The sequence below is a fragment of the Aspergillus niger genome, assembly GCF_000002855.4.
Source record: "Aspergillus niger supercontig An01".
NCBI lineage: Eukaryota > Fungi > Ascomycota > Eurotiomycetes > Eurotiales > Aspergillaceae > Aspergillus > Aspergillus niger.
This window is the reverse complement of record NT_166518.1, coordinates 3,477,216-3,505,205: the sequence shown is the minus strand read 5'-3', so window position 1 is coordinate 3,505,205 and position 27,990 is coordinate 3,477,216. Positions and strand designations below refer to the sequence as shown.

General features: G+C 51.0%; 12 protein-coding genes and 1 non-coding gene across 13 annotated transcripts; 5 read left to right on the top strand and 8 right to left on the bottom strand.

The window, feature by feature from the left end:
* Positions 1 to 311: 311 nt before the first annotated feature.
* An01g14660 (uncharacterized protein) lies at positions 312 to 1,965 on the bottom strand (the record flags this gene model as incomplete). Its single annotated transcript, XM_001389817.3, has 4 exons — positions 312 to 441; positions 491 to 1,164; positions 1,223 to 1,717; positions 1,768 to 1,965. 4 exons carry the CDS (start codon positions 1,963 to 1,965, stop codon positions 312 to 314), a joined length of 1,497 nt encoding a protein of 498 aa, XP_001389854.3.
* A 1,914-nt stretch (positions 1,966 to 3,879) lies between these two features.
* On the bottom strand, positions 3,880 to 5,002 carry An01g14650 (uncharacterized protein; the record flags this gene model as incomplete). The annotated part of the gene is made up of 3 exons (XM_001389816.3): positions 3,880 to 4,006; positions 4,051 to 4,103; positions 4,151 to 5,002. The coding sequence occupies 3 exons, from the start codon at positions 5,000 to 5,002 to the stop codon at positions 3,880 to 3,882; spliced, it is 1,032 nt and encodes a 343-aa protein (XP_001389853.3).
* A 1,297-nt stretch (positions 5,003 to 6,299) lies between these two features.
* An01g14640 (uncharacterized protein) lies at positions 6,300 to 7,424 on the bottom strand (the record flags this gene model as incomplete). Its single annotated transcript, XM_001389815.1, has 3 exons — positions 6,300 to 6,852; positions 6,921 to 7,191; positions 7,307 to 7,424. The coding sequence occupies 3 exons, from the start codon at positions 7,422 to 7,424 to the stop codon at positions 6,300 to 6,302; spliced, it is 942 nt and encodes a 313-aa protein (XP_001389852.1).
* A 1,975-nt stretch (positions 7,425 to 9,399) lies between these two features.
* An01g14630 (hypothetical protein) lies at positions 9,400 to 9,768 on the top strand (the record flags this gene model as incomplete). Its single annotated transcript, XM_001389814.3, has 2 exons — positions 9,400 to 9,514; positions 9,599 to 9,768. 2 exons carry the CDS (start codon positions 9,400 to 9,402, stop codon positions 9,766 to 9,768), a joined length of 285 nt encoding a protein of 94 aa, XP_001389851.3.
* A 517-nt stretch (positions 9,769 to 10,285) lies between these two features.
* An01g14620 (uncharacterized protein) lies at positions 10,286 to 11,995 on the bottom strand (the record flags this gene model as incomplete). The annotated part of the gene is made up of 4 exons (XM_001389813.1): positions 10,286 to 10,542; positions 10,602 to 11,383; positions 11,444 to 11,831; positions 11,899 to 11,995. 4 exons carry the CDS (start codon positions 11,993 to 11,995, stop codon positions 10,286 to 10,288), a joined length of 1,524 nt encoding a protein of 507 aa, XP_001389850.1.
* Positions 11,996 to 12,662: 667 nt separating this feature from the next.
* On the top strand, positions 12,663 to 12,923 carry An01g14610 (uncharacterized protein; the record flags this gene model as incomplete). The annotated part of the gene is made up of 2 exons (XM_059745873.1): positions 12,663 to 12,671; positions 12,762 to 12,923. 2 exons carry the CDS (start codon positions 12,663 to 12,665, stop codon positions 12,921 to 12,923), a joined length of 171 nt encoding a protein of 56 aa, XP_059603375.1.
* Positions 12,924 to 13,155: 232 nt separating this feature from the next.
* Positions 13,156 to 13,910, bottom strand: An01g14600 (uncharacterized protein; the record flags this gene model as incomplete). Its single annotated transcript, XM_001389811.3, has 2 exons — positions 13,156 to 13,585; positions 13,645 to 13,910. 2 exons carry the CDS (start codon positions 13,908 to 13,910, stop codon positions 13,156 to 13,158), a joined length of 696 nt encoding a protein of 231 aa, XP_001389848.1.
* A 1,452-nt stretch (positions 13,911 to 15,362) lies between these two features.
* Positions 15,363 to 16,607, bottom strand: An01g14590 (uncharacterized protein; the record flags this gene model as incomplete). Its single annotated transcript, XM_001389810.1, has 4 exons — positions 15,363 to 15,839; positions 15,899 to 16,082; positions 16,143 to 16,242; positions 16,322 to 16,607. 4 exons carry the CDS (start codon positions 16,605 to 16,607, stop codon positions 15,363 to 15,365), a joined length of 1,047 nt encoding a protein of 348 aa, XP_001389847.1.
* A 376-nt stretch (positions 16,608 to 16,983) lies between these two features.
* Positions 16,984 to 17,055, bottom strand: tRNA-Glu (CTC). The gene has a single exon. It is a non-coding gene; the product is annotated as a tRNA-Glu (tRNA).
* A 110-nt stretch (positions 17,056 to 17,165) lies between these two features.
* Positions 17,166 to 17,984, bottom strand: An01g14570 (uncharacterized protein; the record flags this gene model as incomplete). Its single annotated transcript, XM_059745853.1, has 5 exons — positions 17,166 to 17,190; positions 17,281 to 17,301; positions 17,371 to 17,420; positions 17,719 to 17,775; positions 17,859 to 17,984. 5 exons carry the CDS (start codon positions 17,982 to 17,984, stop codon positions 17,166 to 17,168), a joined length of 279 nt encoding a protein of 92 aa, XP_059603374.1.
* Positions 17,985 to 19,886: 1,902 nt separating this feature from the next.
* An01g14560 (uncharacterized protein) lies at positions 19,887 to 20,594 on the top strand (the record flags this gene model as incomplete). The annotated part of the gene is made up of 1 exon (XM_059745851.1): positions 19,887 to 20,594. The coding sequence occupies one exon, from the start codon at positions 19,887 to 19,889 to the stop codon at positions 20,592 to 20,594; it is 708 nt and encodes a 235-aa protein (XP_059603373.1).
* Positions 20,595 to 23,106: 2,512 nt separating this feature from the next.
* On the top strand, positions 23,107 to 24,399 carry An01g14550 (uncharacterized protein; the record flags this gene model as incomplete). Its single annotated transcript, XM_001389807.1, has 5 exons — positions 23,107 to 23,254; positions 23,308 to 23,798; positions 23,862 to 24,074; positions 24,129 to 24,173; positions 24,226 to 24,399. 5 exons carry the CDS (start codon positions 23,107 to 23,109, stop codon positions 24,397 to 24,399), a joined length of 1,071 nt encoding a protein of 356 aa, XP_001389844.1.
* A 648-nt stretch (positions 24,400 to 25,047) lies between these two features.
* An01g14540 (uncharacterized protein) lies at positions 25,048 to 27,744 on the top strand (the record flags this gene model as incomplete). The annotated part of the gene is made up of 10 exons (XM_059745839.1): positions 25,048 to 25,130; positions 25,290 to 25,396; positions 25,444 to 25,692; positions 25,752 to 25,935; positions 25,982 to 26,519; positions 26,569 to 26,607; positions 26,657 to 26,707; positions 26,754 to 27,022; positions 27,073 to 27,644; positions 27,701 to 27,744. The coding sequence occupies 10 exons, from the start codon at positions 25,048 to 25,050 to the stop codon at positions 27,742 to 27,744; spliced, it is 2,136 nt and encodes a 711-aa protein (XP_059603372.1).
* Between the last annotated feature and the right edge of the window lie 246 nt (positions 27,745 to 27,990).

Here is a 27,990-nt window from a genome sequence, read left to right as displayed (position 1 = left end):
GTTGCTGGTGGTGGGGGTGGTGGAGGGAGTGGTGGAAGGGAGGGGGAGGGGGGGTTGGTGAGGAGTCAGTGTTTGAATACGGTTAATTGATTTGATTTGATTTGTTCGTATATCAGGTGTGGGAGGGATGGTCTTGAAATGAATTAGCTAAGGTGGTAATGATAGATGGGGGTACGACTTTTATAGGAGTGGTGTGGGTAGCATAGAGTGGAATAGTGTGGGTGCTTGAATGAAACTTCTCTTCATTATCATACTGTGTATATATAAACTCGTCTATGATTGTATGGTGTATGGTGTATGGATATGGTATACTAAGTATTCCTCCATTTCTGCCCCCGCCACTGCAAGATCACCGTCGGGATAAAGCTCACGCCCATCAGCAACGCCGTCACGACACCGGAACTCTTGGCGATGCCCACGGTATCGAACATATCGGGGAACCTGATCGCTATTAGCAAATATGCAACTGGAATATACGAGAATGGCATACCAGAACGGCCCAATGAACCCCCACGTAGACCGGATAAAATTAATGAATACACCCACGCTCCCCGAGTCGGCCGGATACGAGTCCACCGCGTATGTGATCAACACTGTAGTGACGACTTGGTTGCCGAACGCGCCAATTCCCGTGCCAATAATCGGACGGACGTTCCATTTCCCGGTCTGTGCGTTCTCCGTGCAGACTAAGAACACCACCACACCCGCAATAGTCAGCAGGTATCCGATATAGCTGAGCCAGAGACGGTACTCGGGCTCGGGCTTGTGACCGGTTCGTTTGGCGCGGAGATCCATCCAAGTGTCTGACAGAACACCACCCAGCTGTTCACCCAGGAGAGAACCGATGATGAGACCCAGGAATTGTAAGCCCAGTTGTTCGGCGTTGAGCTCGAATTTCGACTGGAGCAACTGGGGCACCTCGACAGAGTTCATGACGGACGCGAAGAGGAAGACCATGGCGTAGGCGGCAGAGGCAATGAGGACGGGAATGTTAGTGATGAGGGTCAGGGGATGGTAAAACTCGGCGAGTTTGAAGGGGGTAGGGTCGATGCGTCGAATGCTGAGATATTGATGCTTGAAGGCGGAGGTGGAGTGCATGTCGGTGCCAATGTATCGTGTTTCGGGGCCGAAGAAGATGTAGAGGATGAATTGGACGGCGTTGGTCTAGAAACTCATTTGTTAGTTGTGATCCCTCTAGGCAGGTTGCGGCATCGGTGCATACAATAGCCAGAGTCCAGTAAATCCATTGATATCCCACGCGTTGAGCCACGAAACCAAAGATGAGAGGTCCCACGGGCACTCCCAGAGTCACCATCACCGCCCAGATACCCATGTATTGCGCTCTTTCGCGCTTGAAGAATGTCTCCGTGACCACAGCACTGCCGATCGCCATGGCCGGGGAGATGAAGAAGGCCACCAGGGCACGACATGCCGCCATGGACGCATAGTCCGGGCTCTTGGCACAGCCAATATTGCAGACGCAGCTGAGGATTAACGAGAGGAGGAAAATAGGACGGCGTCCGTAACGCTGGGAAAGCGGCTTCCAGAATAGCGGTGCACCACCCAGGATAGCGATTTGGAGAGAGGTCAGATAGCTTGTTCGCTGCAGAGAGACCCCCACGTCTTCGGCAATTTCTTCGTAGGCTGGGATCACGGCTGCCGCGGTAAAAGTGCCCATACAGGCGTGGAAGGCGACTAAGAGGAGATTGATGATTTTCTGATTCGTCAGATGCCATTGTCTCGATCGACGGAAAAAGCTTCCCTCACCTTGAGGAGCGGCCAATTGTACGGATCCGCAGGGTCCATACTAGGGACTGGATCGAGATCCAACGTGCCATGTCGCTGCAGCAGGTATGTCTTGTGCGACTCCGAAAGGTTACTTCCAGGCACCTCAGTGGTCAAATCCCCCAATTCGGTCTTTTCGATGTAGTCCGACCGGGACTTGGAGGAGTCTTCGAGCGACATTCTGGACATTGAATGGCTGGATGGGCGGCTGCAGGGTGGCACGATTCGTTCGGGAGGCAGATTCACGATCGTACGATAGCCACGAGGAGCAGCAGGTTAAAGGGTCAACTGGGGATTTAACCCACCTACCCACCAGGGGGGAGGGGCCATGTTTATCGGGGAGAACTTGTCCGGTCGCACGAGTGGATTCATGGCCGCGTGTTTGGCTGGCCGGTGAGTTTGCAGGTTAGGGAGGATTAGTGATAAGGGACCAGCCTAAAGGCAGACTAGTCCGGGGTGAATGTCGGGGTAGCGCGGGGTCCCCAGAGTCTTGACCAATGCGAGTCCACCCTCTGGTGGATCGGCGGTAGTTGACGGCCTTTCATCACTGCCGGTCTCCTGCGTCGCGCCCGTCTGTCAGGGCGCTCGTGTCTATTATATAAGGGTCCTGCTGCTGCTCCTGCTGCTGCTCCTGCATCCTGAACCGAGGCCCCCAGCTGTCAATTGCCGATGCTCGTTCCGTGATTCGCTTGAGCTGGGAGCTCTCCTCTCTGCCCAACGTCATGGCACACAGCTAGACCAATGAGTTTCTCGAGAATAAGGAGAAGGATTTCCATGTGAAATTGATCTCCCGCTAGGCACACAGAATGGGGGAATGACTACGACTAAACTATCTACCTATCTATCTAATCCCTCACACAGAGTCCATCCTCACAGTTATTCCCATAACAACAATCTCCATCATCCCGACACACCCCACCATCCTCACTACATTCTGGCCAATTCGAATCCGTCGATCGACACTTGGTCGCTGCGCAGTATCCTGAGCAACAAATCGGGCCCCCGCCCCCTGAGATACAGTCCGCTGGGTTGAGCTGTTAGCTAGCTGTATCACGAGCCGACTGGGGAGGATGCTTACAGTAGACGGTCAGACAGGTTGGGGTAGGCACGCAGGTGGTGATGTACGTGGTGGAGGGTGTGTGAAAGGTGGCTGTCGTACAGTATTGGCCGGTGGGACACGACGAATTAGAACCACATGGGGTCGCCGTGATAGTGGGGTGGGATGGGGATTGCGCGTCTAGACTGAGTGTCAGTGGGTATCCCTGATGGGGTGGGGAAGATGTACAAGTCATCGTAGCCAGAAGAGATGCAATCAAGGATTGCTTAAAATACATCGTTATGTCGCACTGAAATCGAGGCTGTAAATTATCGGGATATCTTCTGTTGTCAGTGTTGCTCCTGCGAGAAACGACAGTGTGCCACCATTTATATCTGTGTCCCTGACTCACTGCATACTCACCATGACGTGGGACACGAGTGCTCGGGATTGACTACATGGCGTTCGATACACTCCGAGACGCGCGAGTTATAGACTCTACGGGGTGGAGAGACCTTGTTCTCAAGCTTGGCGAACTTTCGCTTTCCACATAATCATGATTTGGTCCTATGGAAACGAGATCCGATTGGAACCCCAAAGTCATCCAATGTGACTTAACTTCGCTGCACAACTGGGGTGATTGTCAAACCTTACCAACAGCAAGCGAGCAATCATGTGAGACATGCATCTGACTTCTATTTATGGACACGATCTGTCTCATTCAGCGACAGCTCACGAATTGCATGGGAGCCCCTCCGCCTCAGCATTCTCGCACAGTACATGTTTGCCAGTATAGTTCCCTGGAAGCGTAATACTGATGTCCTGGAAGGTCAAGTCCGTACACGGTGCCTTCTCAGAACAAAGCAAAGCCACGGCGAAGCTGATATTCTTCCCCGGGTAATCAGTCACCGTTGCGAGTCCATTGCCGCTGATGTTTCTGAAGTGGAGGTCCTCGAATTCGTACGTCGATGTGTCACAATACTGCGTGATGTTCTCGCTGAAGAGATAGCTCAAGCTGCCCGGGTTAGCCGAGTACCTCAAACATGGTGGTATCGCCCTCACCAGGTGTCAATATACACAGGTAACTGCACATCCTTGAGTCGAAGGTTTTCGACTGAGACGTTGCGCACGTATCCATGGCCGCCCCCGCCACCATTCGGAGGAACACCATAATTGACCCCGATCCTAGCTGGTCAGCCAGGGATCGCTGTGAAGGACATGGTACCTACCAGCTCTTGAAGTAAACCCCGGAATTCATCGCCCGTTGGAAGGACGGTTGCACCTATACCTGTGAATTCAAATGCCATCATGCCTCTGAGCCTTACTTACTCGAACATTCCGAACCGTCACATTCTCCACAATATCCGTCCGGTCGGGGTATTGTCCCAGCGACCCAAAAGCGATGCCCGGTCCGCCGTAAACCGTGACATTCTCTACATGTATGTTCGTCGAGTTCCCTTTGAAAGCCACTGCATCGTCTCCGCCTTGGTACACCCAGTTGGTAACCGTAATATGGTCGGATCGGTACGTGTCGATCCCATCCGTATTCTGCACCCACTCGCCCTCTGGGCTCACCGAGGAGTCATGGTTTGTGGCATTCACGTAAAAATTATCGAGGTTGATATGCGAAGAGGAATCGACAAGAACAGCCCAAAACTGAGGCTGCCGGATTGCCAGGTTACGCAGGGTTGCTCGCGTCGACTCGAACACATGCACTGGCATCGGTCGTCCGAAGACATTGCTTCCTCCCTTGGCCCAAGTGTACCACAGCTGTCCATTCCCATCCACTCCACCTTGACGTGGACCTCCATCCACAACATAGTCATGACCCGTGATACGCCAGGCACTTGACTGATTCTGAAAGTCCACCCGGTAGGAGTTGTTGACCCAGTAGTCGATATCGTCGCTGAAGAGAAGCGTACCACCGATCTCGAGTCGGGAATCGGTCAGGTGAGTCGTCATCCGTTGGTTAATTCGGTAGGTATACGGCGCTGGGAGAACAACTCTCCCTCCAGAGGTCTGGCCACATTCGTCAACGGCCGAGAGGATGTTGGGGACATCATCCTGTCCGTTTCCTAAAGGGATGACGGTGCAGGTAGTGCCATTCTTCTGGAGAGAAGGTACGGCCGAAGCAGCGACACTCAGGCCCGCGATCACTCCAATACTGATGGCTGAGGGCATTCTCATCTTCTTCCGTTTTCCTGGCTCACCTCGATACCCGTCAAGAGTCCAGCACGGGCTTTGTTGGGCATTTCCGACAGTGGGTTTTTATGTGCGGAATGTCGGCGATTGAGCCTAAAATGCCGTTGTTGTTGTGAGGGGATGCAAGGAGGATCGGCAGCCATGCGGAGGCAGAGTACGACGCGATTTGTCCGCACTGAAGTCAAGCAATGCTCGATGACGGCAAACTGGATATGGGCTCGGAATTGCTCCGGCAATTTTGATAGCGATCGAGCAGCCACCGCGTCAATTGACAGTCTCTTGGATACCCCGCGTAGGACATTGCGTTCCGAGTATATCATCAATCGCAAACCTGATCATTCACAGAGAAAATCATCTGTGTCAAGGAGGTGCTTTCCTCCTATAAGATGGCTTTTTTCGGTTCCTGGAGCGTTTCAGTCGTCAACCTATCTCGTCCAAGTACCGGCCACACAAAGAGGGGAACAACGGCAGTTGGATGCCAAGAGACAGAAGATGCATTGCTTCTTTGACTAAGTTCTTACAGGTTCGATGGCATGCAGGAGTGCTGATCATTTACACTTTGAGCACCCTGCACGGTATGAATTACACCGAGGACGAGTTGTTAGCCTCAGTCATGACATCTCAAAGATCGTATCTTACACGCATCATTTTGCATGTTCAAAGCTTCCGCAATACGCAAGACACTCGGTACGGTCGGAAATCATCACTAATCATTTTGAAGTGAAGTGCTGCAAGAAATGGAGTCTTATGAAGCCACATGAATAGTAGCCGTTTGCGTTCATTCGACTGTGCAGAGCCCACCATGTTGTCAGACAGCATGTCAGAAATATCTTGGAACATTTGGCTGAGCAGATCAATGGCTCTCCAGTTACAACAGCGACAACATCAAAGTTTCTTCTTTCAGCTGCATCCACGATGGGCACAGGCAGGGTCCACTTCTAATGGGTCGAGTCAGCATTTAGTGTGGATTCGGAAGACTGTACCTGTTGCCATCATCATTCACCGGACCCCCGCCCCCAATTCTAGGGTCAACGTGCCAGTGCTCACGTCATCCCTATCCATAGTCTAACACGTAAGTATGGCATGTAAATACCCTATTTGAAGAGTGAACCATATGCATGCATTGAAACTCATTTATTCCGCTCGTAATTAACTGTCCGCAAGCCAGATCCTTGTGGGTATAACAAACAAAACGAAACACGCGCCCAGTCTATCTCGTCCGATCAACGGATATTATCATTACACTTATCATATTAGCAGAAGTGTCGCCTGAGCACTAGTGTCGAGTGCCACCAGATCCAACGGACCCGGGACGCCATGCGCTAGACCAGACCTTGGTCTCGACGCCTTGCTTGGGGCCGTGGGCGAACGGGCACGCCGAACGTTGCGCGGATTGCGTGGGGGCTGAAATGGTGGGTGGAGATGGGGTGGTCTCGAGAGACGACGTTTCCGAAAAGAGGCTGGCAAATTCAGAAGAGGATGTCGAGCTGGCCGTCGAAGTCTTGACGCAAGACGGTCCATCGGCCCGCAGATATGTCGAGCTGGGCTTCGGTGTGACTTGGGGGCCGGCTTCTTGCTTATTGTGCAAACTCTCAATCTCGTCTTCGAACTCTTCCCCATCATGAAGACGCCATCGCGCAAAGAGATCGTTCTGAATCCAAATCACCTTGCCCAGGGCCCTGACGAGCGCTATCCGGAACGGCAGGGTGAGCTTTTCGTATGTCAGCACTGCCTCCATGACGATGTCTTGGATGAAGCCCAGGCAGGCTCCGATATGGATGTACTCGACGTTCAACGAGTGCAGCCGTTCCTTCCCATAGTGCATGCGCCTGGAATAACCCGTTAGTCTCGTAGGCCAATACAAAGGGACAAGCGGGGACATAGGATCGTTGCATACCCGACTTGGTTCAGGTATCGCCAGAATTCAGGCTTGGTTGGGTCGGAACACAGTTTGGTCATGTACCATCGAAGAAACTGACGGCGACGTTGAACTGCCGGGCTATTAAGGGTGGGATAGTCGTCCGGTTCTTCTTCTACCGCTGTGTTCCGAGTGCGGAAGACGCGCGCCGTAATATCAAACTCCAGAAGTTTCACATACACCTTGTCCACCACGGTGGGAGCTAGAGCCTTGACATATTTGGCGCCCCGGACGAGAGTTGCGATATCGTCTGTATTCAGCTCAAGTCAGTTTAGGCGTGGTGTTGCCGTGGAGAATCAACTCCCGCGGAAAAAGGCAGAATGAACGTAAACAGCCTTGTGGGGAAGACCCGGGGGGGCACCAACCGGCGTTAAAGTCGAGGAATCTCTGCAAATAGTCGATCCGCGCCTCTAGATCGGTGTACAGGGCTTTGCGATCGATATGCCTTGGGTGGTTTTCCGCATGGTATCCCGGTTCAGACATGGTGCAAGCTGGGGTGAAGGCACTGGAGCTGAAGGAAGAGAAGAAAACCGGCGGAAGTGGGCAGGGAAGTTATTGAAATGTTCGGCCAGGGAAATGGCCCCCGACACACACACACGGTCGAACAAGTATATACCCTACCATGCCAGATAAAAAAAAAAAATAAAAAAATAAATAAAAATAAAAGGAAAAAAATCCTGACATGATGCAGATTGCGACCCCCTCAGACCATGAATTGGGAAATAACGACAGCTAATCAGTGGGGCGGCTGAAGTGATCAGTTGGAATTTTCGGCTCCGCTTCGTCTGTCATCGATTCATTCAATGGTAATCGCCTCTTCTCCCAGCGGTCTCCTTAATGCTGATCGGCCACTCCACCCCGTCCTTGTTATCCCCACGAGCCGAGACTTGGGAGGTCAACATGAACCTGAGACCGGCTGTGTCTCCATTCATGGCAGCTGTCAGACAATTGAGTGACTTGGCGGCGGCCGATCGGCGCAATGAAGGTTTAGCTATCTTCTAGCCGATGCTTGTAATTGTGCTGATCAACCTTCCCAATGATGGCCCTCGAATCTCATCTCACGTCACAATGCTAGAAGCTCGATGCATTTCCGCAGCTGATGCCTAAAATTGCCTTAGTGTGTCGAAAAATTTTCCGGGCCGGTATTCGATTGGTTCGTATTCGGCAATTGATGGGGGGATTACGCTTCGCCCGTCCACGATGGAGAAGTGTGGATCGCCGTCCCGCCAGTTTGCCGTCAACCAAGAAAAATTGGCTGGGCAGGACTTTGCAGACCCCAATGATCAGTCGCCGAGGCGAGCCTTAAGCGATGGTTGCATGATCCTCAGGCAACCTGGAACACCGGACTGCGCACCTATCTGCAAGACACAAGACACTCGCTCATCAAGTTCCAGTCTGTAATTAGACTGGGGAGGCTGGGAACCACGGAAAGACATCAACCAGCGGAATAACGAAGAAGCGTGCTTGGTCTTTTCCGGTCGACACACCGACTTTCTGTGTGGATGTTGCCCGTAATGGTTGGTTGGTGGTCCTTCCAGAGAGAGAAAGAAAGATTAGGGGGACCACTAACAGCCTCATTTATCTAGACCACGTTGGGTGCAGTCCCCAACAACCAGATCGATTTGCTGCATTATGCCATCGTCATCACTTGTCGGGCATTGCCCAAGCAGGCATGAAGTACCCCAAAATTCTACCCCACCGGATTGCAGAACGCACATCATGGTGTCCGATCAGTCACCTGCCTCCTCATCTCTCATCTATCCCAGACAGGGGATTATCTCTAAACGGCCTTGAGCTCCGTAGGAACTCTTAGTACGCGGTTGGACTCGAGCAGAGCCCGTGAACCCCTTTTAAGGTGCTCACTAGTTTTTGAGACAGGCCCGCAGCTCCGATACGAGTCAACTATAGTGGAGTCGCATCCCTTTTTCCTGAGGTCTCCGCCACCTTATTCGTCTACCTTCAACGCCGGTGAGACTCATCACGAACCTCAAAAGGGGGAGGTAGACAATGGGGAGCGGCATTGATTAGATTAACCCGAGTTTTTGGTAGATAAACATTAATCAGTTGATAGATGAATTCTTAATCTAATTGATTAAGCTTGACTCAATATTGTGCGGTTAGAAAGTGCCAGAAGGGGGGAGGGAGAGAGAGGTGATGTATACACTGGATAGATAACGAAAGCCACCAACGATCGACACCAGTCCAGAAGAAAGGCACGGGACTGAAACGTGACCTGTCACACCTGTCACACGCCTGAAACTTACCAGAGAGTGTCAAAAGTGGCTCTGACATCACGACCCAAACTTTCTGCTGTCCGTCACAATTAATCCTTAGTTACCTGCCATCCCCACACTATTATTTCCCGTCCTTCATCACTCTGGTCTAGACGCCATTTTACGCATCTATCACGAATCCATCTACAACTCACTCAAACTGATCGACAATCAAATCTACCACAATGATCCTCAGACGAGCTTCCACTCTCAGTCGTCCTCTCGTCCTTCGTCCGACCTACTCCGCCCGTGTGTGCTACTACCATCCGCCCGAAGTGCATAGCAACAAGGGAGAGGAGTGTACGTTTTGCCACTTTGCTTCCTCATCTACCTCTACCCCTGTTCCCATCGAAAGAAAGCATCAAACTAACATCTCAACTTCAGTCTTCATCCCCCCTTCCTACCCAGACAACTTGGAGGATTCTCCCAGTCTCGTCCAGAAACGCGACGAGTCAGCACAGAATCCGGCCCACTGGGATGAGATCCATGCTACCTCTAGTGAGATCTCGGTGCGTTTATCCCCCTTCCCTTCTATCAAGGTAAGTGGGTTATAAGAATTGGCTAAGGCACCGCAGGTCAAAGCCGACCGGGGCGATATCAATATCCAGCAGCAACAGAAACAGCAGCGGGTGACTCGGGATCTCGATAATAATCTAGGGGAAGAAGAGCCACCGAAGCTGGATGAGATGTGATCGGGTCGATCATCTTATTATAGGCTTACGGATGGGGTATGGGTATAGTTCTCATGGCTATGGTTATGGTTCTGGTTATGATTTATGACTGAGAATGTGTTTATGCTGGTCATTTCGGGTAAGGTGAGACAGATTGCATAATACGCCGTGTTGTGTGTTGCGTGTGGTAAAATTGGTGAGTGGTGCTTTTCTAATTATGTGTACTCCTGTCGATCGCTGGTGCCGATCTTTATGTCGTTCGTTTTCAACTCTACGATAGCAGCCAACTGTATGACTTAACAATATGGAGAAATGATGACATGATTCATTCGTTCATTGTAGACAAGTCTAACATTATAATACCGAGATCTAGAAAGCAAAACAGCTACTGCTACGCAGTTCATCCGATATGCTCCACTTGCTGTACCGTGCCCTCGACCTTTTGGTCCACGCGGGCTTCCAGCGCGTGCTGGCCGGGTGTGACGGTGCGTCCACCCTTCGAGGTGAAGACTCCTCCGGTGATTCCACCCTTGTGGAAAAGCAAGGGGATGTCCTCGAGCTCGAGTCCCTTCGTCTCCGGGTAAAAGAAGTACACCATCGGGATAAATACGGCGTTCAATACCGCGAAGATGACAAAGGTGCGCCAGCCGATGTTGTCTATACATCATATGTCAGTATGTCATTCTTCCTGATTCATCAAGCGCAGCAAAACCCACCAAATGCAATTGGAGTGATCTTCACCACGGCAAACACGGCCATCCAGTTCCATCCGGACGCGATGGCCTGCATCCGCGTCCGAACCCGCGTTGTGTTCAGCTCGGCTGGGTAGAACCATGGGACGGGCAGCCAGCCCACGCCGTAGAAGATCTGGAAGATGAAGATGAAGACGGTCGCGCCGTAGGCACAGTCCTCGCGGTCCAGGGAGAGCAGAATCGACACCATCACGAAGCACAGGCATAAGCCGGCCGAGCACACCATTAGTAAGGTACGCCGTCCATACCGGTCCATCAAGAACACCGGGATTGCCGAACCCACCAGGTAGGTACACTGCATGGCCCCACCCAGGATCAGTGACAAGTTGCGGCTCATATTCATGGTCTCCTGGAACATCACCGGCCCGTAATAATTTATCATATTTGATCCCGTGAATTGTTGGCCCAGCTCAATGGTGATGGTGATGAATAGACGTCGGAGGTTCTGCACTTCGCCCCAGGTAAAGAGCTCCTTGACGCGGAACGGACCGTCCTTTTGTTCCTCCTCCAGCACGAATTGGATGTCCATGATGGTTTTGGTGACGTTGGGATCATCGATAGTGGTGTCTTCGATGGCAGCCACGACAGCGCGGGCTTCCTCATGACGGTCGTGCTGGACCAGCCAACGGGGGGTTTCTGGGAGACCGACCACCTGCAAGATGAGACAGATGGCGAAGACAGCCTGAAAGGCGAGGGGAAGCCGCCATTCGTAGGAGGAATCAGTAAAGCTGGTGCCGTAGTCCATCCTATGGAGAATTGCTCCGTTAGTACATCGGTAAATGTGTGGTAACATGGGTCGAACTCACCAGTAGGCGATCACCACGCCCAGGATAGTGACGGTTCCTTGAAGGGTGAGGAGTGCACCACGGTATGCTGCTGGAGAACATTCACTCTGATAGACGGGGGCGGTGGAGGAGTTCATTCCGTTACCCAGCCCGGTAACGATTCGGCCGACCAGCAGCTGTGCTATTGTGTAGGAGGAAGCGAGGATGACGGTTCCGATGATCATGATGAACCCGCCCATCATCAGCATGGTTCGACGACCCATTCGCTCGCCGATGAAGTAGCAAATGATGGATCCGATCACGCAACCGATATCGTAGAGACCGGTAATGTTGCCCTGCATCGCCGCGTCGGGGTTATTGAAGTCGCGGGCGAAGCGATTATCCGCACCCACAATGCCGGACATGACACCTATCATTCCCGTCTTGTCAGCCATCATCATCCTCTATCCCGGGAGACCGTGAAGAAAACTACCAACCTTGGTCAAACCCCAGCAAGAGGAAGGCTTGACAGGAGGCCATGGTGATGGCGATGATCAGGGCCCTGCCCCGAAAGTCATGTTTCCAAAGACGCATCTTGGCCGTTCGAGGATGATCTAGTACATACCCCGATGGATTGGGACTGGACAAAAAGGGGATGAGAGAAGGACAGGACAAGCTCAATTAAGCATTTAGATCTTGCTGGACGACAGTCGGTCTAATACACCCGAAGCCACGACGGAAGCCCCTGCAGTCCAGCTGCCAGCGCTCGCCATAGATTATCCCGAGCAGGACACGTCTTGTCCGGCTGGGCACACACTTGCCGATGGCTGGCCGGGTCTTGATTGGCTCTGGTGGATAGGGGAGGTCGGGGGATCATCGTGCCGAATTGCGGGGTACCCCGTGGGAAAAAGCATCCCTGACTAATCGGAGCTGTCTGAAAGGGTTCACCGCTGGACGTCATGACTCCAACCGGGAGATGGTACCGGTATTCAAGAATTAGAGCTATCAACCATGGAATACCGCAGGAACGGGTCGAGAGATATCTTGGAGATAATCGTGCCCTAAAGAAGCAGCAGGAGCCAGTAGTCAGGGGCCGCGTAGTTGCTTTGTTCTATGAAGACAGTGGCTTCTCATGCGTAGAGTTCAAACCCGCGCAAAGAGATGGTATAAAACAGCAGTGGTAGTTTGGCTGGCTATTAGCGAGGTTGTTGTTGTCCTCGAATGGTAGGTTTGGTTTACCCTTTTAGAATGGCTGTCCACAATGGCGCCAGTAAGTCTTCAGGCCCTCGGGGTTCAGAATCGGCAACCAGAGGAGCCTGGGGATCTTAAGCTCTAAATATCAAGAGAATGAATAGTATAGCACTCGGACCTGCTCCGTGACATTAAGCACATACAATCATGCTCCACTTTCTTGATCCGGTCCGGCCTGACACTTACGGTGGTCCATGACAGTAGTATTGCCGAACGCCAGAAGAGCTATTCAGTAGCGTGCTTGGAGCAACTTCAGCATGATCATCTGTAGCTGCTGCTCGTGTCACTCCCACTGCGACGGTTACAGCCGCTACAAGGAAGGTGTAATCTATGAATGCCTATAGCGGGTAAAATAATACGAAAACAAATGTTGAAGAACAATGTCGCGGCCTAGTCGTCCCCACCCAGATGTGACAATGAGATTATGAGTTCGGTCAAGAAGTGAAACCCGATGGGGACTGATTATATACAGAAGGAGTAAAGCAGTCACTTCAAAAGAGCGCTTAGCAGCTCTCCTCGGTGCTGTCAGAAGAAGTCTCAACGGTGATGGTGGCAGACCCGCTGCTCTCGTATCCCTCGGTGGCAACGATCATGTAGTTGAAGGTACCCAGCTCCAGACCAAGGTTCTCCCAGGCATCGAAGTGGTTCTGCGTGGTGACGGTTCCACCAATACGGCCCTCAGTGCGCACGGACCAGTACTGCTTGAAGGTGGCAGTGCCTTCGATCGAGTCGGCGTCCTCACGGGTGGTCTGGTAGATCTTGTAGGTTCCGTCGTCGCTGTCGACGGTGCCGAGCTCGGTCAGGCCAGAGGAGGGGTCGTAATCACCGTACTTGTCGACGATATAAAATTCGACCAAGGGGGAGGTGGTCCAACCGTAGACGGACAGGTAGGCGTTGGCGTCGGTTTCCCATGATCCGCTGTAGGTAACGGCCCTGAATATACCGGTTAACACCCATCTTTATTCGATAAACAGCGATGGAAAAATCCTTACTGAGCACTGCCCGGGTTCCAACCCTTGCCGGCCACAAAGTCACCACAGTCGGTCCACTCAACGGTGTATTCACCAGCGTCGCCGTTGGTGTAGGTCACGTCGCCCTCACCGTTGGTCCAGAAGGAGTAGAAGTAGCCGTTGCTCTCGCCTTCCGCGGAAGAAGTAAGACTGCGCTTGGCCATGTCCAGCAGGGCCTTGCCATTGGGGAGAGCGACGGCGCTCGAGGCAGCCGAAAGAGCGAGGAGAAGAGACGAGTAGGCGACCATGATGAAGTAGTTTAAGGGAGTGACAATAATTATTTAGCAGGCGCCGGAAATATTCGGGAAAAGAGCGTAGGTTGCTGTGCAGGAACCAGGTTCCGCGACCGTCCTTATATGAAGGTGAACAGCAGCTGTGCTCTGGTACGATGCTCCATCTAGCATCCAATCGAGCTTGCTTCCGAGCAGGGTAGTGCGACACTCATCGTTCTGTCATTGATTAAATCGGCTGTCCTGGGCCCCTGGTGGTGTTCCTGGACAATCTTATTCAAGGCCGTGGTGTTTCAAATTAAAAGTGGGTGCCACTCCCGCCCACTTTTACTCTTTGGCGCTCCGACCGAGCCAGCCCTCAGCATCGACCACTCACCAACGCCCATCCAGCCATGAAGACACAATGAATGGTGCTGATAGCAGGAATAATTGGGCCCGGTGTGCAAGGTGGACTCGGCCGTTTTCCCCAGCAAGAAGATCCGCCGAGATTGCCGGTATCGTTGGTCTCCCTCTGGCACACCGACGCGCCTCCACCGGCCCTGCTAATGGAATCCTTTTTTAGCAATAATATCCCTTTAGCGCCTTTCTTGTTCTTCACGAACTGAATGCTGAAGCCCCTGGGTGGTCAAAGCTAAGTTATGCAAAGAAAAAGGCTCACCAAGAGTCCCGTTAAAAATGGGCCCGCCGTTAATGCAGCCGAGAGGATTTGTACAAGTCTGCCAGGAGGAGCAGCATTGGTGAAAGATGATCCTTAGTTGTCGCATGACGACTCTTCATATCATTGATTGAATATGGTGTCATTCGCCTATCGTCGATGCAATGGCACCATCATGTCGATGTGATAAAGGCCTATACTACTATCTGTTAGTCTTGACGAAACAGTCTATTGGGCATGACCAAGGAGTCGAGTTCTGTATCAGTCGTGGGTCTAAGACTCCCTAATGGCATACAAGTCCACTGGGGCAAAGTAGCTGCTCCCCTGGAGCTTCCAGTCGGATGCTCCTACCGATTAGTGTGTTGATAGTGCGTGCAGCATCCGTCCAGGGGCATATTGCAGTGCCCCTTCCTAAGGGGACGGGACTTTTTGGCCGAATTCTTATTGCTAGGGAGAAGCACTGAGTAGAGGCACATCTCAGAATAGCGTACTGTATCTTGTAGTTCTCGCCACGGTTGAATCCATCAATGGAATCGCTGATGATGGGTTTCCATGATACATATGCATGCCTTTCGTCTCGATACTTTTGGGACCCTATTTCTAAAATATTGACAGGAACGTCACGATCTGAGTCTCCTCCCAACAAATAATAGTAGTAGTGGTGGCTATTTTAAGCATCCGCTACTTCCTCACATCCGACGCCATCCTGTCAGCTAATATGCTTTGCCCCACGGCGACTGGAAAACAGGAGGAAGCTAGATTGGCGTTCAGGTTAGTATCTTCCAGCGAGACTCTGCATTTTAAACTCAGACTCTTCAATCGATGACAATGACATTCTTGCCATTCGACTTTCCGGCTAAATATTCCTGCCTCATCTGCTCTGCCTGCTCCAGCTTCCACTCCTTGACTTCCACGTGCAGCTTGTTTTCGTGGAACAACTGGATGAACGCCTGCGCATCAGCTGTGTCCGCGATCAAGGAGCCCACCAACGTGATATCTTTGTAGATAGTCGTCTGATATGACATGGTGATCCCCTTTTCAGGCTGACCAAGCAAGACCATCTTACCGTGCTTCCGCGTAAGAGCAGCCGCTAATTCAAAGGCCGATGGATGATCTGTGGCTAGCACGGTCGCATCGAGTCCTGGATAGTCGCCAGGGACAGCCTTGTTAATCTTTTCCTGGGACTTTTCCACTGGGTCTGTGGCCAGAATGGATACATCGGGCTTGTGTTCGTAGGATGCCACTGCATCCAGAGCTGACTGCTTTACATCGATTGCCGCGACCTTGTAGCCCTGCTCATGGTCGTTATCATCTGTATCTCTCTAACCTGGCTTCCAACTTTCTTTCTTACCATGCACTTGGCAACTTGGGTACCGATATGGCCCAGTCCACCAATCCCAACAATGCCAATCGAGCCGCCTTGGGGCACGTTGGCTCGAACTATGCCGCCATAGATGCTAATCCCGGCGCACATCAGAGGTGCTGCCACTTTAAATTCCATATCATCAGGTAGTTTTATCATGAATCGAGCATCTCTATGTATAAGGTTAGACACGAAGATACTCATCTTGGGAGACTCAAGTAGCACTACTCACGCGACCATGTATTCGGCCCAGGCTCCATCAGCAGTGATGCCCTTCATCATCGGGGCATCGCAGTAGATAGGACGACCAGCTTTACAGTCCGGACATTTTCCTACATTCCACCCCAATCAAGGCCGACTTAACATGACTGCCACGAGACGACAACATTTACAACCCCCAGCCGTACTTACCACAAACACTATCAAAGTTGATGCAGCCGACACGGTCGCCTTTCTGAAACTCCGTGACTCGAGAACCAACTTCCTCTATTATCCCCGCCGGCTCATGGGATCCGATAAAGGGTAATTGGGTTCCAAATTCATTGTTTAGAGCCATCAAATCGGTATGACAGAAACCAGCAGCCTTGACGCACACTAATACTTGATGTGGCTTTGGTTGAGGAACGGCCACTTCGGATACATGATACGGCTCATTAAACTGTTGGATTTGAATTGCTTTCATCGTGCTCGGTGCCATGTTGACTGGTCAAGGGTCTGATTTCTTCTGCATACTACTATATGAATGGGAAATGGTCGGGTATAGATAGCAGCTCGAGGATTGCCGAGGGATTGACATCATCTTACCAATCAATCCGTCGTTCCCCAATTTGGGGCAACCCGCCGCTGTCTGGGAAGCCAAGAACACTCTCGGCAGTGGGCTTTCGAACCAGCGAGGGGGATAACCGGCTTCTACTTATCATACAGTATTGTCGTAGCTCTTACTGGAGGAGGCTTTGAAGTTTAAGGAAATGTGCAAGGAATTTCAAACAGCAAGAGAAAAAGAAAAACAGTGAGTCCCACACCCGTAGCGGGGACAATGAGGCGAATGCGGAAAAAAAGAAATTGTTGTTGAGCTCCGATAGGGGGAATCGAACCCCCGGCTGCCGTGTGAGAGACGGCGATGTTAGCCACTACACCATATCGGATCTTGTTGTATATCTGACGAGGTTTTTGGAACTATAAGTTTTCAGCTGATTCTCGCATTCTCGTCTCCAACTGTCGGTTTTGATATCTGCAACATGAATCCCCAGACTTGTCATTGCAGGATTTGGATTAGCGAGCTAATTCCAATCATAATGTGGTTATTTTCAGTCATAATTGACCAAATCTCTCGTCTCGATCTTTAGCTTTATGTAGCAGTCCAAACATACCGAGCACCACTGGTGTTCTTTCTAATGAAAATATATATATCTCCCGCAATATTAGAGTTTGAGCACTACGACCTCATTCGTGTATATTACCTCGATAAATGGCAAGTACCCATATTACCATATCCTTTTAGTTCAACTAACTATACATGGCCAGTAGAAATATGTTCAAAGTCGCAGAATGAGCTATTATTCCCCCATAACTGGGCACCGGAAGACCGGGTACTTCGTCCATCATATCCAAACTAGGCGGTCATGTGGTACTATCACTGCGAAGTTCCTTCCCCCAGGGGCACATGGTGTACCTTCCACTTCCGGGTAAAAAGCTAGTAGAGCAGATGACATATCCAAGTACTGCGTGTGGGAATCGACCTGCATGGACGCGTCACTCTCCTCTTAGTTCGAATAATAATCGGACCTGACTGTATCAAACTAACTTACTTTGATGCCGTACAATCCTTCACCTGCAGGTGGACGCTCGTGGTGTATGCAGGCACACTAGCTGAATTCATGCAGCAAAGCTTGGAGTGAAATCGCCTAAGATACATACACCCACACTACTGCACCCGCCCAGCACTAACAGGCGTTAGGTCGAGTCTACAAGACGCCTCGCAATACACCAAGCTACCCAACCGCGGTGATAACGAAACGCTACAACAATTATCGGCTGGGTCATCTGATGGGGCATAGCCCAAAAATACCGGCATGTTCAATTTGGTGATTCCTTTTGCGTCGCTATTACTGGTTGCTGACAGGTGGACATGCATGCAGTTCATGGACTCTGGAAGCATCTCCGGCCATCCGCTGCATAAATACGAGGGTAACACGGAAAACGCAAGTTAGTGGCCTATATCCTGGCAGAAATGACGGGCAAAGGATGCGGAGAATAATCTCAATCGTGTGCAGGACGTCGGGCAGACGGACACGGAAGTTATGCAGGTAAAGAACGCGGCATGTACATGACATATGGAGTAAAGAACTCGCATGAACGCCTCAATATTGCTTGTTAACCCCTAATAAAGTCTCGGAGCCCGATTGAAATTCACAATGATACGTTGCATAGGTGCCACCGGAACAAGGACGTTGTAGCTGCAGGTCGAGCCAGACAATTCATGAATGTATTCAACCGGTCTGAGCATCGATAGCCGAGCGACTACCACATATCACTCGCTACCTCCAAGTGCATATACGCTATCCGAAAGACATGCCCGCAAAAACATCGTGGAGGCTTGCAGTTCTAACACCGTAGGTGAGACATGGTCATTATGCAGAGGCGGCATATACGGAGAAACAATGCAGTCAGTAAAGAGAAACCCCCTCCCCTCACCGATCCCCACTAGCGGATACCATATAGCCCGTCCGCAAACATAATGCCGATTATTTGCTTTGTTGGGGTGTTTAGACAAACTCATGCACGGCCCGTCAAGCAGATGTGTGGCCGGTGGAGCTTTCGCAAACCCGACCCCAATCGGGTAAGCGCAATATCGGCGTCCCAACATCAGGTACCAGCAACAAAAAAAAGAGGCAGATTCTGACCAGGCAACAACTTGCCCAGCTTTATTACTGCCTGTCGATATCGAATTAATGATAAGAATTGAGTAACCCGAGTCCACTACTAGAACTTGGCAAGGCGATCAGTGGCTCATATTCACGGCTTCCCCAGGTTTGCTGGGATTTATAGTCTAGTTCGGAAGATGTGGCTAAACAACCTTAATTTCCAGGTCTCCCGTGCTGAAAAGAAGACTCTGACCAAGAGGGTGAGACAGTTACCGCAATGTGCTCCATACAATACCATAACCATACGCCACCAAATCAGTCCCTCCTCTCTGACATCGCATTTCACCCAAGTAGTTAGCTCCGAGATCCGCTTCTCCTTCTCATGCGTACTCTTCTACGCATCATAATAGATTTGAAATCAACATTCGGAGGTCCGAGCATGAGCAAGGGGCCTCAGATCAGTTATCTGTGCGTCGCTGCAGACTCCGTCTTTACCAAGATCCACCGCTCCCCACCCCCACAGCATCTCCATAGCGTCCGCAATGAGGGCCCAATAACACCAGCGGGAAATAACAGGTCAAGTCCACCTATGGCAAGTGATGGGTTAATTTCAGAGGTCGGAGCATCGCTCGTTTGGGTGATGATATGCGGTCCCTGGCTCCTGAGGTCGCAAGGAAAAAAGGTCCCATGTGGGGTGTCAAGAGGTATTGTCCACTGAGAAGACAGACACTCATCAGCATCTAGTTGATAAGGAAATCATCTACATTGCAGAAGAGATTGAGACCTCGGCTCCACAGATGATCAGTCCGGCGGACTTCCTAGCGAGTAAAATCAACAGAGAACCGTCTCTGTGCCGCAGAGAGACGGATAGAAGCCGCGCAACCCAATCTCTTCGTTATGAGTCGGAGAAGTGATTGCCCAACGACGCAGCATCCGTAGATCCTTACCTCCGAGCAGCCGTGTCCGAGTTCCTGGTTCCTGAGCTATATAAGAAGCAACATGTCCGCTCCTTGCCATTGAGGTCATCCAGCGACATCATTTATTCTCAGCATCTGTCTCTCTTTCTCTGCGTCCCTCATTTCCTAATTCAATCCTCCACATACCCGGCCAAGATGAAGGCATTCAAACAATCGCTTTTGGCGCTCTCGCTTACATCAGTGGCTGTTGCAGCAGCATCTTGCAACACAACAGCCCTGAACACGACCACTTATAATTATTATATTACAGTGGATGGCACAACAGTCTTTGACGTTGCGCGCGCCACCAACCGCGGTGTCTGTGACATCGGCCGCCAAAACCTCATGGCGGATGTAACCATCGTTCCCAATGTGGGCGAGTACTTCATCATCCCTCCCGAGGTGTGCGAGCCAGACAATACATCCTGTCTCTTGCCAAACATCAATGCTACACGCACCTGTATCTACGGCGGCCCTCGTCTCTACTACACTGTTCGAGGAGATACCTACGAAGTGATTGCCCGCCGACTCAACATCACAGTGGAATCGTTGATGCACGTGGATGGGCCTTCAAACGAGACGCTCGTCAATCCTATCTCCCCGACGGCGGAGTTGGATGTTGGCCAGTTTATCAAGGTGCCTCAGTGCGATCCTAGCCAGTGTGTCATTCAGCCTTACGTCTTCAAATGGGGTGTGTACAAGGACCTTGCAGACAAGTACGGCACTACCGTGGGCCAGATCATGATGATGAGCCCGACGTACAACTACAGCAGTCTGGCTTTCTCCCCTGAGGGCATGTTCCCTCCCATCAACCTGCCGATTAACTGCACGGGATTGTCGAACAACATGACTACTCTTGATTAGCTTTTTCATAGAAGCTAGGTGGGGGACGTTCTTTATTATTACATCCATTCATGGTTTATATTTGTGATGTGCTGTCTTGCGTGCGTGGAAGGATGGGACATGCTGTGGACTGCAGTAGGGGGAGAGATGCACAGAATTCAAATATGCTGCAAGGAAACAGGAAGGAAAACAAGTATCCTTAGATGATACTGTAATCAATTGAATCATGCATTGTGACTGAGAGAGTAACCATTGTCCTCGTGACTAGCCTTAATAACCTAACGTAAACCACCAGCTTCACTTATTACTTTAACCAAATCACCCAACTAAAATAACCTGCGAGTTTGTAACTTGAAAAGAATTCTCGAACTTGCGGCTGGGTTTACTCAGTACCCAAGTGTGGAAGCTCAGCTTATCGTAACTTCCAACTTGCAAGACTAAGTACCCACCTGCCAGTTGACGGATGCTTAAAAACAGTATTTTGCCAGGCGAAGCGCCCACATCAAGCGCATGAGTGGTGTGTGTGTGTAGCCCTCCACACAATCTGGGGATTTTCCATAGCATATTATGCGGATGTTCCTGCCAGGTAATACCAGTATTTTCCTGCTCCTTTCCGAGGCATCCTGTACTTGTCGGCTAGTTGGCTGAAGCGTAGCACTGCCTGAATCGATTTATAAAGCTCAGATAGAACAACAGACAAAGGAAAACATTGGTAAGCCAGGTAATGTAGTGGGTAAGCGCTGTAAGCGCGATATTCACCGACTAAGTATAGCTTTGGCGGACGCAGAGCCTCATTATGTCGCCAATGTACACCCTCGTTGCCATCGGACGAGAAGCTATGAAGTGGTGCCATGTCTAATGATCTGATTAGAGTCAGTGACTGTTCACAAGTTAGAATCTTGTGGGAAATCTCCTGCAGAGACCCCCTTTTCTTTATCTTTCTGGAGGGTCTGCACCCCCGAGCTTAGTCAGTTGATTGAGGTGATGGGTAGAAAGAAGTCTATATCCAAGATCTGAAAGGAAGACTGCTTAGACGCATACATAACTTGTTTAGACTCAATAGACCTGTCTTGGTATGGAGAAAGTTTTAAAAATTCTGGGGACACCCACGGCTTTTTGTCCCCCCCAGCAACCGGCGATGGGGAGAATTACGCTTATAGAAGGCTTCATCTCCTTGTCCTTTAGTTAGCATCATTTTCAGCCCGAGAATTCCTTCCTATAAGCTCCTCGACCTAATCCGGGCTGATAGACATATACCTGATTGGGATAACATCAATTCTGGCTCCGCCGGCGTAAACCGGTGTATCTTCAGAAAGATCCAAGATCTGATCAAGGTTCACTCGTTCGATGCAAGAGATGGAAAAGACTAGTAGACAGCAAGAATTAACTGAAGCACCTGTCTGTAGCAAGTTTCCAACAGCTAGTGAGATCAAAGACCTCGTTCGTCGAGACAACTGCGATCATTGATATATCAACTTGGGGATCGTGTGTAGAGGAGTTGATCATGGAGAAGAGCCCACTCATTTGTGTATTTGCGCTCGGGGTGCATGTATAAGCTGTTAGACAAACTATACATCGAGTGTAAGATGCGCCAAGCTCTGCAAGGCCATGGTCGGTAGTAGTATATGCCCTCCGTAAAGGTTCTAAGCTCACTTTGAGGTACCAGCTGCATGAGGTAAGAGTCAAGACACGCTGACAGAAATTGCTCAATTGCAATAATTCGGGATTGCAAGCCACACAGCCAATAGTCTGTAGCATGAATTTCACCAGCATTCAGTGACCCGGAGTGGCCTCATCCCTTCACAATATTTCCGTGTAAGTACTCCACTGTAACTCATATAGCCAAGAAGTCATCGTCAAGCTCTCCCAGAAAGTAGATCTGCAATCAATGTGGCGTGATCAAGTTTGGACTTTGCAGGTCTCCACGCAGCGGCCCGGGGTTTGCTGCTACGTTGTAACATCGGTGGGCCATCCCCGCATGGGCTATCTGAAAACCGAGCTTATCCCGGACATGAGGCGAACATGCGCTATCAGATCCCAGGTTCCGTTCTCATCCGAGACGTCATGTTAACGGGATCTGGGGGACATGGCAGATCAACCGTTAGGAGCTATTTTCCGCGAACCCACTTGCTTGGCCCGCAGCTTGAGTCCTGCTATCATCGGAGGTTATGAAAGGTTTGGTTTGTCGCCTTATGCAGTACTCCTCACGAATCCTCCACTAATGCAACGCTCAAGCCCACCTTATCAGCGTGCCAAATCCCGGCACGATGGGACGATGTTTCAAGCTGTGCCTTGTGTGCACTTTCTTGACTCCAAACAACGTTGGGAGTAAGAAAGCAGACACCGTGCTCCGTGACTCCCGAATCAAATGATCAGGACGATGCGAGAATCGCTGTTAGAGACGTTTCACGATGCGACTGTCGAACATATAAGGGAGGCAACTTCTCATCGAAGTTACTCCTATCATCCACAACAGAATCACTCGTCCCAACAGCATCTTTCTACCTCCAAAACCACTTTTCCTCATTAAACAATGGCTCCCGTCCTGAAGAAGTACAAGGCCGCAGCAGTCAATGCTGAGCCTGGCTGGTTCAACCTGGAGGAGTCGGTTCGCCGGACTATCCATTGGATTGACGAGGCTGGCAAGGCCGGATGCAAGTTCATTGCCTTCCCCGAGCTTTGTAAGGACTTCCATCCTGAATCCCTCGAAGAATCTCAGCTAATGCCGGAATAGGGATTCCTGGATATCCCTACTGGATGTGGAAGGTGAACTACCAGGAGAGCCTGCCTCTTCTGAAGAAGTACCGCGAGAACAGCCTTCCGTCCGACTCGGACGAGATGCGCCGGATCCGCAACGCAGCCCGCGCCAACAAGATCTATGTGTCTTTGGGATACTCTGAGGTGGATTTGGCTAGTCTGTACACCACCCAGGTCATGATCTCCCCGTCTGGCGATATCCTCAACCACCGCCGCAAGATCCGAGCCACTCATGTCGAGCGCTTGGTGTTCGGCGACGGCACCGGTGACACCACCGAGTCGGTCATCCAGACTGACATCGGCCGCGTCGGCCACCTCAACTGCTGGGAGAACATGAACCCCTTCATGAAGTCGTATGCCGCCTCTCTGGGCGAACAGGTCCACGTTGCTGCCTGGCCACTCTACCCTGGCAAAGAGACCTTGAAGTACCCGGATCCCTTCACCAACGTGGCCGAGGCTAATGCGGACGTAAGTTTTCCTCTGAAAAACCTTCTTTGCTTTGATGTCTGAGGGCTGATGAAGACCGCGCAGCTTGTCACTCCGGCCTATGCCATCGAAACCGGCACGTACACCTTGGCGCCCTGGCAAACGATTACCGCCGAAGGTATCAAGTTGAACACTCCGCCTGGCAAGGATCTCGAAGACCCTCACATCTATAACGGTCACGGTCGCATTTTCGGTCCCGATGGCCAGAACCTTGTCCCTCACCCTGACAAGGACTTCGAGGGACTCCTGTTTGTTGACGTGGGTTTTCCCCTTTGTTTTTGGCTGGCTTGCGGAATGCTCACACATTTACAGATCGACTTGGATGAATGCCATCTCTCCAAATCCCTAGCTGACTTTGTAAGTGATCCATTCAGAGCATTCTTTCCACCTTACTAACTGTCCCACTCAGGGCGGCCACTACATGCGTCCCGACCTCATCCGCTTGCTGGTCGACACCAACCGCAAGGACCTGGTAGTTCGGGAAGACCGCGTGAATGGAGGAGTTGAGTATACCCGAACTGTCGACCGAGTTGGACTCTCGACTCCCTTGGACATTGCGAACACTGGAGAATCGGAGAACTAAAGTCACTCCGGCTGCGTTGGCTTAATGAACATCGGCCTTGCTCCTCTCCACTCCGTCGTCCCGTGTCAAATCCGATAGGTTCTCAAGGCGAGATATTGATTGAAGTTCGACTTGTACATTAGAGTTATTTGAAAGAAAGCACACATTTGTTTTATCAGGATTTCTTCTTATTCGGGTAGACAACGTATAGAGAGCCTTCCTCTTAGCTGTCTCCTTCTTTCGACTTTCTTCGTTGGATATCGATATAATATTGTTGTTGATCATAGTAGAATTCGTAGGTATACAACACCGACACGCTGACCGCTGTAGACAACGACATTGTGGACAGTGGCGCACGGGCTTTTTGGCTCTGCAGTCGATTGCAAAAACCGGTTTGGGGCGACCACTCGGAGAGTTTCATACGGTCATACAGCTAGCCGCGGACACACTCATTCTTCGTTCTTCTCGCATTCATCGTGGTGCTGGGTGTGTGCGTGTTGCCCTTATTGTTGCAGCAAATGAAAAAGGCTAGTCGAGATTACGTGCATAGTCATAAAAGCCCCGAGTAACGTTCGCCCCGCAAAGTCGGCAGAAGGGAAAAGGTTGGCAGGGATTCGCTGTCGGGATTTGCTTGGACTCGTGCGAGTCAGGTTGAGCATGACACCAATCATGCACGGGTCAGAGAGCTCTACTTATTGCCCCATAATGGATCATACGATCTCCGCACTGGATCTCGATACAGTGGAAAGGCAGTAAGTGGGAACAGGAGCCGACCGCGGGTTCGTGGCGATCAAACCGGGGTTTGCTGTGCCCGGGATTTGCGCCACCGGGTTTTGCATAAATCGGTTGTGGCCTCGATGAACACCTTCCCCTCGGATCTGAAAGACCGATTACCACTAGTAATTAGCTAGATCGCTTATTCCTGTACAATGGGCTCTCCCAAGACATTCCTCGATGTCTCTCGTCCAGGGCATCGCAGGTTTTGCAAGCCCCCCGTCAAGGTCGCCTGCCTATCCTGGTAGGTTCTGCCTCCAATAATGTTCGCATGATCACAAGCGCTCACAGTTCCCGACAGTCGGACGTTGCGGGTGCGTTGCGACGGTCAGGAACGATGCTCCAACTGTGTCGCCAAGGACACAATCTGCTGCTATGTCCCTAGTAAACGCGGAGGTCCACGAAACTGTCAGAATCGCAAGCGCAAACGGGCATCAACCCCCCCGACAACCGTCTCCGATGCGCCGGATGAAGGATATCAAACCCAGAAGAAAGGCAGCCCTATAGTCGAGGGTCCGCCGTCGAGCTCGGATGACGATGGTATACAGCTCATGCAGCTATCGCGGTATTGGAGAGACCTTAAGCTGATGATACCCTAGGCTGGTTCAACCAGCTCTTGAGTCTAGGCGCCCCAGGCGCAGGACTGCGCAGTGTCGAAAGCTCCGTCACAGAAATGGAACAGATATTCGATTCAATATTCATGGTAGATGAACCGCCCATGGTACCAGAACCAACCGTTCCTCCACCAGATTTATTGCAGACGTATGCGAGTGACGAGGATATGTAAGATTCAACCCGGCATTCCACCGAACTGTTCTGATCAGTACAGACTGGACGCCTACTATGTCTTCATTCACCTCTACTATCCGATATTGCCTCCTCCAGAACGGGTGCCGGTTTACAATCGTCCTCTATCCGAAAGGTCGCCTTTTCGACCCTCTAGCCCGCTTAGCCTAGCCATATCAGCCATTCTCGCCCTTATACCGCATCCTGAGGTGAAACAACCTTCACGGTCGGAGTATGTGAAGCTGCGCCGAGACCTCGCCCATTCCTTCGCACAGTCTGCACTAGAAGCTGTGGAGACTGACCTTGAGCTGCTCGACTCTTCAATTGATCCATCGAAAGCTCTATCTGACGGTGCACCCCAGTATCAGCGGAGGGGATTTCATAGCAAAGTGCCGGTTTGTCTGGAAGCGGTCCTAGCATTGGTGCTGCTGAGCGTATATGAGTATGCTCAAAGGGGGAACATAAATAAGATGTGTAATCGAGCGGGGCAAGCATTGACAGCCGCCATGAGTATGTCGCTACACGAGATGGTCGACGAGGATGAATACTCCGAGGCCCGTCGAAGAGCTTGGTGGATCACGGTCAGTATTGCCTAGATTTTGACAGACGAGCTACGCTAACATCATGAAGTATTTGACGGTCTGCCAGGGATCCATTGTTAGCGGGATGGTATGTAGTAGCGCTCCAGTTCTTGGACATATTCAGCTCACGGATATAGCCCCCTGCAATCAATCCGTATGATCCTCGATTTGTAACGCCAATCCCAGAGGTGAGCTTCTCTTTCGTGTGGACGGACAGAGTCTGACGTGTACCAGGGATGGAAACTGCTCATCGAAGCCCAGCAGACCATTCTCGAAGCCACAACTTTTGTTCACGATTTGGATCTAACCACGAAGTCTCACTTCAATGCCTCCTGGGTTCCCCAGCGGATGACAGAGCTGGACAACCAGATAACATGTCTGCTGCATCCATGTCGCGTGTCTATCCACGACTCAACCAAAAAGTCGCCTGCCACAAGCCAGGACTCACCGGACGTCGTTGCCCTGCATACGATAAGACACATTGCTGAGATCAAGCTACACAGGTAGATGCCTGCATGTTCTTCTTGTAACAACCATGACTGACTCCTTGCAGCGCTAGGATCAAGACCCACCGATTTTGCGCTTTCCAAGATATCCCCGTCTTTCGCAAGCGCCATTGCGACCTGGATGCAGCTGCAGGGCCCAGATGCTGTCGTGTGCAGGCCGCCGAAGATTCCAGACCACCTACATCCTCACCAGACAGCTTCCTATCCTCCGTGCTTTCCGAGCCCGCAGCTATTGACTTTCCCTTTTCCGCACACGCGTCCTCGAAAATCTGCCTTCATGCAGCATTAAATATTGTCAGCCTTCTGGACAGCCTGCCGTATCCAAATCCAACAAATGAGATCCCGTTGACTCGTCCACCTTATCTTTCACGCAATTCCCGGGTGGAGATACCACGGATGATGCCGACCTTCGCCTGTTGTGCCATGCAGTCAAGCTATGCGATGATCATGCTGTGTTTGAAGGCCCGGGCGATGCGTGAGCCAGTGGGGAATGACTTGACGACCTTAAGCAGTCGATCTCTAGGCGGGTTCCTGGATGAGCTGCGACAGAGCCTGCGGCAGGTCTCAAAGGCTTTGGGGAACTATGCGATTGCGTTTGAGGCACTCAACGGGATGAGGGGTACGTGAATATACCTGAAATTCATATGGAACGATCACGAACTGACGGTAAAGTAGATGAGATTGCGCACTCCGTTGAGATGATCTCCACTAATAGCTGATAATCGCCTTGGCAGCATGGATTTGCAGAGTAACCATCGTAGACTTTAGAACGGCAGTCCCGGTAGACTGCTTGATCACCCGTCAATGAAAAGAGGGGGTTGAAAGTTTCTGCCATGAGCGAAAACAAAGACATAATGATGCCCGTCTAGATCAGAGATAACTAACAGCGACATCTCTTCTATGCAACGAAGCATTTGTTTATTTGTGTTAAGAAGTTCCATGGTACACCTAGCTGTGATGGTGAT